Below are 7,912 nucleotides of genomic sequence, written 5' to 3'. Positions count from 1 at the left end.
CTTGTCTTGACACAAAACAAAATGTGCCCGCTGCCAGCCGGTGATACTGTTAGCTGCCATTAGCCATGTCAAGAGAAAAAAATGCCATGTGTGTCTCACAGGTTCTAGAGTAAAATCAAGTCGACGCTGTAGCAGTAACTTTCATCACTGGTATAAGCAGACAAGCACATTGTTACGGATCTCAACGGCCCGGAGCTATGCACCAAAGAGGGCTCCTGCAAAACCAAGGCAGCGGAAACATCACCTCCAATGCTGCGATGCCAGACAAAATACCCCACTTTTGGCTGTGTTCAGCTGCGACCAAACAGCGCATAGAAGACTCAGAAACCCTGTTCCGAGGGAAACCAAGGTAGCACACCAATACAAAATATATACAATGACACAACTATAAGACCAGAGTATAGTAGCAGAGGAACAGGTGCAGCAGGTACCACAAGCATGCATCGCCAGCAGCAGCAGCAGCACGAGGTGGACTTGGCGACGGGCGCTCGGAGGCCCAGCCGGGGACATGCCAACGGAGGCCACAGAGCTGCGGCGGAGATGCCGGCTGGCGGGCACCGCCCGGAGCGGCCAGCCGGGCACCGCATGGATCGGGCCGAGACGCGTGCCACCCACCACCACCACCACCACGCCACGGAACGCGCGGGTGAAGGTCGGAGAACTACAGCTGCGGCAGAGATGCCCGCGTGGCAGACGGAGCGGAAGAAGAGCCTCGAGAGCCTCCTCGACGCAGCGGGGGACGCGCGCGGGAGGCCGCAGCACCAGCACCAGCACCACCACCGCGGCAGCGGCGGCCACGTTCCCGTACGGCCGGTCCCGGTCCCGGGGGTGAAGGTGATCAACTTCCCCGGGCAGGGGCTGGAGTTCAAAGAGCTGTCCTATAGCGTCATCAAGAAGCAGAAGAAGGACGGGGTGAAGGTCAAGAAGGAGGTGTACCTGCTCAACGACATCTCCGGCCAGGCGCTCCGCGGCCAGGTCACAGCCATCCTTGGGCCCAGCGGCGCCGGCAAGTCGACGTTCCTCGACGCGCTCGCCGGCAGGATCGCCAAGGGAAGCCTCGAGGGGTCCGTCAGCATCGACGGGCGATCGGTAAGAGCAGTAGCTAGCATGCTGAAGATGTTCTGTTGCATTGCGTGCTGTACTGACCGTTTTCGTGCATTCAGGTGACGACGAGCTACATGAAGCAGATTTCATCGTACGTGATGCAAGACGACCAGCTGTTCCCGATGCTCACGGTGTTGGAGACGCTGAGGTTTGCCGCCGAGGTCCGCCTGCCTCCGTCGCTCTCCAGGGCTGAGAAGCTCAACCGGGTGTGGGAGCTCATTGAGCAGCTTGGTTTGCAGGTTATACCACCAACCTCTTTTGTCCCCTGCTCCTCTATCATCCGTTTCTTTTTCTTTTTTTTTCTCCAAAAGAAAAAAAAGAGATTAAGTTGTACAGTATCATTTGGTTGGTTGTCCAATCTAACTAAAAAACCTCTGAATCTCTCTGCTGATCAGAAAAAGCGTCCCATTGTTTTAGTCGTATTTTTCATCATACTATTGTTTTAGTCAAATTGATGAATGGTAATCTGAAATTAATCTAAGGATCCCAACTTACAGTCACTATAAACTTCATATTCATTTACTGCCCATTACATATATAAATGTAATCAGTAATTAGGGGTGAAAACGGGACGAGTATACTCGCCGGATACCAGATACAAATAGTACAAATACTCGAAACGAATATATATATTTTTTATATTCGGGATGGATATGAGTAATACCCGGATAGTGTAGCTTCGGATTCGGGTCGTATACGGGCGAAGACTACCCAGTAAATATCTAGATATTCGGGTCGGATACGGGTACCCGGAATTCAGGTATCCGTTTTTTCTTTTTTTGCATAATAATATAGTTATAAAATCATAACTTTTACATATGAAATCGGATGAAGATAAAATTTATGTGAAAATAGTAGAGCTCGAAGAGATCTATAACTTTGTAGTACATCACATTTTTGTTTAAACACATCAAAATCATTGAAATAGTGTCCAAATTTATATCAAATTATTAGACTTTATCATTTTCATGTGGGGCTCAAGGTTATCTCCATGTGAGAACTTAAGATTATCTTTTTTATAGACTATTTATTAGCGACGCTACAATATTTTTATGAATTCAATTGTATTTTGATGATTTCCTACAACTAGAAATTAATAATACACCAAATAGCCTCAATTTTTTAAAATTTTATGAAGGCACAACATATGTTCATATATAACCATAAAAAATGTTTGGATGATAAGATCTATATGAATTTAATTGCATTTTAATGATTTTCTATAGAAAATAATAATAATACACAAATAGCTCAAACAATTCATAAATTTTTATGGAGACACAACATATGTCCATATATAGTTCTCAAAAACATTTGGACTATAAAATCCACAACATGCCAATGTTTCTTCCATTCCACTCATACTTATTGCATGAGTTACATGTGACATGTATCGAAGTTTCAACATAATCAATACTTCACTTATCATTTTCGTGTGGAGACTTGAGGTTATCTTTGTATAGATTGTTTATTAGTTTTGGTAACTTTTTGCAATTTTGGGTCAAAACTAGTGTATGTTATGAATTTAATTATATTTTGAGGATTTTATGTAAAAAGAAATGAATAATGCACAAATAACCTCAGAAATTCATGAAATTATATGAAGGTACAACATATGGCCACATATAGTCATAAAAAATAATGAGACCATAAAATCCACAAGGTGTCAACGTTTCTTCTATTTTATTTCCACTTATTACGTGAAATCACTCTAGGTATCCAAGTTTCAACATAATCAATACTTCACTTTACCATTTTTATGTGGGAACTTGAGATTATCTTTTTTTAAAATATTTATTAGTCTTGATAATTTACTTGCAATTTTGTGGTCGAACAAAAATATTTTATGATAACCAATTAATGCATTATTCGAAAAGTATCCGATATCAGACCAAATAATATCCGTATCCGTCACTTATCCGTCCGGATAAATATCCGGTCTCTATATCTGTATTCCGATCTCGAATATGTTTTAAATACATTAGGGTGTGATGAGCTACTATCCGTCCGTATCCGTCCGTTTTCACACCTACAAGTAATATTATCAGTAATAGCTCAACAATATAATTTTATTTGTTCCCCTGTAATTAAGTTCTCTTGAGCATACCATTTACATTTTTTTATTATGCTTCGACTGTCCAAATAACAGACAACAGCTCACACATACATTGGGGATGAAGGGATACGAGGTGTCTCTGGTGGGGAACGCCGCAGGGTGTCGATTGGCACTGACATAATCCATAAACCATCCCTTCTGTTTCTCGATGAACCGACCTCTGGCCTTGATTCCACCAGTGCATACAGTGTGGTAGAGAAAGTGAAAGAAATTGCAAAGGGGGGAAGCATTGTGCTAATGACAATTCATCAGCCATCTTTCAGGATTCAGATGCTTCTCGACAGAATAGTCATCCTGGCAAGGTAATTACAGACAAGAGAGAAGTCTTTACTTTGAGGAGAACTAAATTTCTGTAGCCACTTAGTTGTCTGCTACAGTAAGGACCTCTTATGGCATTATTCTAACTAGCTACCTACTATGCTTGATGCATGCAGAGGAAGGCTAATCTACCTAGGAACTCCTCTTACGCTTCCCACACACCTTGCTGGATTTGGCCGGCCTGTACCTGATGGCGAGAACAGCATCGAGTACCTCCTGGATGTCATCAAGGAGTATGATGAATCAACACTTGGACTTGAGCCTTTAGTTGCCTACCAGAGGGATGGCAGCAAACCTGATGAAGCTGCCAAGACACCGATACCCAAGACACCAAGAACACCATACCAGAAATCAGTGCAGTTCCGACAGATCCAGCTCAAGAGCAACCAGTTTTCGGTCACAACCGGAACGCCTCATGCTAATCCCATGTCAAACTTCGAGTCCTATAACATCGACGATGAGGACGAAGAATTCGACAACTCTCTTGAGAGAAAGTCGCACACACCCTTGCATACCGGAACCTCAACCTACCATCCAAGACTTGCATCACAGTTTTACAAGGATTTCTCGGTCTGGGTTTACCATGGTGTCACAGGGACGCCCCACCGTAAGCCTACATGGACTCCTGCTCGGACTCCAGCTAGGACCCCAGTGTCAAGCTACCAGCAGCGCAGCCGTGTCGCTACGCCACAACACGCACCTCCTCCTCAGTCACCCCGTGAACCAGTTTTCAAGCCGGAGGAACCTAGCTACCATGAATACCAGCTTGAACTGGAACCACTGGATGCTCCGGAGGATGGCCCCAAGTTTGCTAATCCCTGGTTCAGAGAGGTGGTTGTGCTCTCATGGCGCACTGCTCTGAATGTGGTGCGCACGCCAGAGCTATTCCTCTCCCGGGAGATCGTCCTCGCAGTTATGGCACTCATTCTTTCGACGCTTTTCCACCGCCTCAGCGATGCTAACTTCACAACCATCAATCGCCTCCTCAACTTCTACATCTTTGCAGTCTGCCTTGTCTTCTTCTCCTCCAATGATGCCGTTCCCACCTTCATCCAGGAGCGCTTTATCTTCATCCGTGAAAGGTCCCACAATGCTTACCGTGCATCATCCTATGTGGTATCCTCTCTAATCGTCTACCTCCCGTTCTTTGCTATTCAGGGGTTCACCTTTGCAGTCATCACAAAGTTCATGCTCCATTTACAAAGCAGCCTGGTTAATTTCTGGATCATCCTGTTTGCATCTCTTATAACAACCAATGCATACGTGATGCTAGTCAGTGCACTTGTTCCAAGCTACATCACTGGATATGCTGTCGTGATTGCGACAACAGCACTCTTCTTCATCACTTGTGGTTTCTTCCTGAAGCGGACGATGATCCCTATGGCATGGAGGTGGCTCCATTATATCTCGGCCATAAAATATCCATTCGAGGCATTGCTTGTGAATGAGTTCAAAGGAAGCGAATGCTATGTTGGCACACAAAACCAACTTTCACCTGGACCTCTGGGACAAGTCAGTAACCTGAATTCCACCTCAACGACATGCCCCCTGGTAGGCCAAGATGTGCTTTCCACCATGGACATAGCAATTGATAACATCTGGATAGACGTTGCAATTCTCCTAGCCTGGGGCGTGCTCTACCGACTCGTCTTCTATGTGGTCCTAAGGTTCTACTCCAAGAACGAGAGGAAGTAAACGAAGTTTTCAGCTAAGATGTATGTGGCAGATACATATATGGTAGACCTGTTTGCAACAAAGCAGATTCTACTCCTAGAAGCTTAATTCGTATTATGGAAACCTTGTATTCATAATTTCTAGTATTTGGTTGAATGACAAAAGAGACAAAATTTCATGTTAAGGCCAATCACAATGCATAGTTTCATTTTTTTTTCTTTTCATGTATCTCACATTAGCAAATAGGATTTACTTTGTGGTCGAACTAACCACCTTGTACCATGCATAGTTTCACTTTTGGGTTCAATATGCTCTTTGTAACACATTCATACTCGTTTACCAATCCTATTAAATGAGCATGAAACTTCCATTAAGGTTAGTCTCAGTGGATGCTTTATTTGCATTTAATAAGTTGTCACATTAACGTTATGTGAGAAGTAAGTTTGAAGGCAAGCCTCGTGCAGTGGTTGGAGCTATCTCATTGAGTCACCAGGTCATAGTTTCAAAGCAGCCTTTCCGTATTTGAGGGGAGAAGCTTACCTTGGTTTATCATTTCGCTAGACTACACTCATGTGGGAGCCTTTAGCACCAAATCTGCCCTTTTTGAGAAGAAGTGAGTTTTATGGTCATAATCCCTCTTAGCATGCTTTTACTAACTCGCAATGTGTCATCAAATTATATGTATATAAAATCATAGAATGAAACTTCATATTAAGAGTTGATGTTTCATCAATATTTTATTTCATTCTATATGATATGTTAGTCTTGGAAACAACACAATGAAACTTTTCACTAAGATTGACCTTAGAGTGGCCAGACTATACTAAAGCACATGTCATCTATGTTAGATTGTTTCCTTCAGATCCAATTCCACCCTCCTTTCTTCTTTATAAAAGAAGGGTTTATATATACATATGCTACCACTAATAGAAATGGTTGTAACATGATGTCTTCTCATTCTCATAGATCTGTGTTAATATAGCTAAGAACAACCCCTAGCATGGTGATTACATCTTGTACAACAAGCACCTCCAACCACATATCTAACTTACAATTCAAGGTTACAACAAACTAGGGGATACCCTAATCTATCTATTAGAGCCATAATAACTTGTCTTAAGTAGAAAACCAACCAGCTAAGACTATTGGAGCCACACACACATAATATTCTAACACCCCCATCAATAAAAATGTATCCATTAAGTTGAGATTGTTTATAAATAACCTAGTTTGCCTCATTGAATGTGCCTTGGTAGAAGTGTCAGTAATCTTCCTTGATGGGTGTTGGGGGCCTTCTTCTTCGCCGAAGGTCCTCCAAGCAAAAACACCTTCGGCAGGGTGATATGCAAGTGAGACACAACACGAAGGTATATGCCGAAGCTATAATATAGGGAGCTTCGGCATGACGACGCGCTTTGAGACGAAGGGCAACACCGACTTAAAAAGGAAAAGACTGTTTAGTCCATGATGACTTATGTCATGTTTGTAATTAGCTATTAAGGGCATGAATGTAATTTTAACCGGGTTGCATCCCGTGCCTATAAATAGGTGAACAGTACCCCTGTACTATTCACGCTCACCTGTATTCACTCGCACGTCACACTTGGATTCTCACCTTTTGTCAAGCCAAAGGTATAAATGTAATCCAATATTGTTCATGTTTATTCATGATTATATAATAAAAATGTCTCCATGATATCATATAATTATTCAAGTTTTTTATATTTGTCATACGATTATGCTTCCCATTATATATTGAGATGACCTTCGTATGAAGATCATTATATCCTGAGAGAAATAATGCTTCGAAGGACAAAGGTCTTTAACCATTAACATTTGTGTTGCCTTGTTCTTAATTCATAGCATTTGAGAACAAGTCCCCAACATTGGCGCCCACCTCCGGTAAGCTCACTTCCACTGTTGAGACGATGGCTTCGTTCAACAACCAAGTTGTAGCACCTTCGGTCACAAAGCTGGTGTTCCCAATCACGGGCGGGTCAAGTTCAGAGCCAACCAACAAGAAGCAAAAGAAGGAAGCACAGAGAAGAGTGCAGCATGTTGGGGTGCAAGGACCCTTCGTCAGGTCCAAGTGGTCCCACATCCCAATCACCTTCTCCCAGGAGGATCTTCAGCTAAAAGACTATCCTCACAATGATGCTATGGTTATATCTTGTGTCATCAAGGGATTTCTGGTCCACAATGTTCTGGTTGACACAGGAGTGCAGCGGACATTATATTTGCAAAGGCTTTTAGGCAGATGCAAGAACCAGAGGACAAGATTCATGATGCTACACACCCTCTGTGTGGCTTCGGCGGACGGCAGATTGTGGCACTCAGCAAAATCACAATGTCAGTTACCTTCGGTTATGTCCACAACACAAGAACTGAGCAAGTTGTTTTTGACATTGTCAACATGGAGTACCCGTACAATGCAATCATTGGTCGAGGAACACTTAATGCCATCGAAGCAATACTTCATCCAGCATAATTATGCATGAAGATACTGTTGGGGGCCTTCGTCCTCCGAAGGTCCTCAAAAACGTAATTTAACAATATCTTCCAAGTATTGCTTATGGACAGGTACCTTCGGACTCAGGATAAAAGCATACACGATGGGAAGAGCATGGTCATGACGAAGGTTGTCGCTGCTCCGAAGCAACAACGCGCAAGGGAGCTTCGGCTCAATCACAGAAAAAGGAA

The 7,912-nt window shown here is 43.1% G+C and overlaps 1 protein-coding gene across 1 annotated transcript; it reads left to right on the top strand.

The window, feature by feature from the left end:
• Positions 1-444: 444 nt before the first annotated feature.
• LOC100191425 (uncharacterized) lies at positions 445-5,510 on the top strand. The gene is made up of 4 exons (NM_001136858.2): positions 445-1,089; positions 1,164-1,343; positions 3,254-3,522; positions 3,655-5,510. Exons 1-4 carry the CDS (start codon positions 541-543, stop codon positions 5,231-5,233), a joined length of 2,577 nt encoding a protein of 858 aa, NP_001130330.2. The 5' UTR covers positions 445-540; the 3' UTR covers positions 5,234-5,510.
• Positions 5,511-7,912: the final 2,402 nt, after the last annotated feature.

This window comes from Zea mays, chromosome 10 (assembly GCF_902167145.1).
Source record: "Zea mays cultivar B73 chromosome 10, Zm-B73-REFERENCE-NAM-5.0, whole genome shotgun sequence".
NCBI classification, from domain to species: domain Eukaryota; kingdom Viridiplantae; phylum Streptophyta; class Magnoliopsida; order Poales; family Poaceae; genus Zea; species Zea mays.
Note: the sequence above shows the minus strand (reverse complement) of the source record. Positions and strands in the feature narration are given on the sequence as shown.

Bases quoted from the DNA above. Each gene is read 5' to 3' on its own strand.
- LOC100191425 (NM_001136858.2), top strand. From the start codon at position 541: ATGCCGGCTGGCGGGCACCGCCCGGAGCGGCCAGCCGGGCACCGCATG. The intron at 1,090-1,163 runs GTAAGAGCAGTA...TCGTGCATTCAG, and splicing joins TCAGCATCGACGGGCGATCG to GTGACGACGAGCTACATGAA. The intron at 3,523-3,654 runs GTAATTACAGAC...TGATGCATGCAG, and splicing joins AGAATAGTCATCCTGGCAAG to AGGAAGGCTAATCTACCTAG.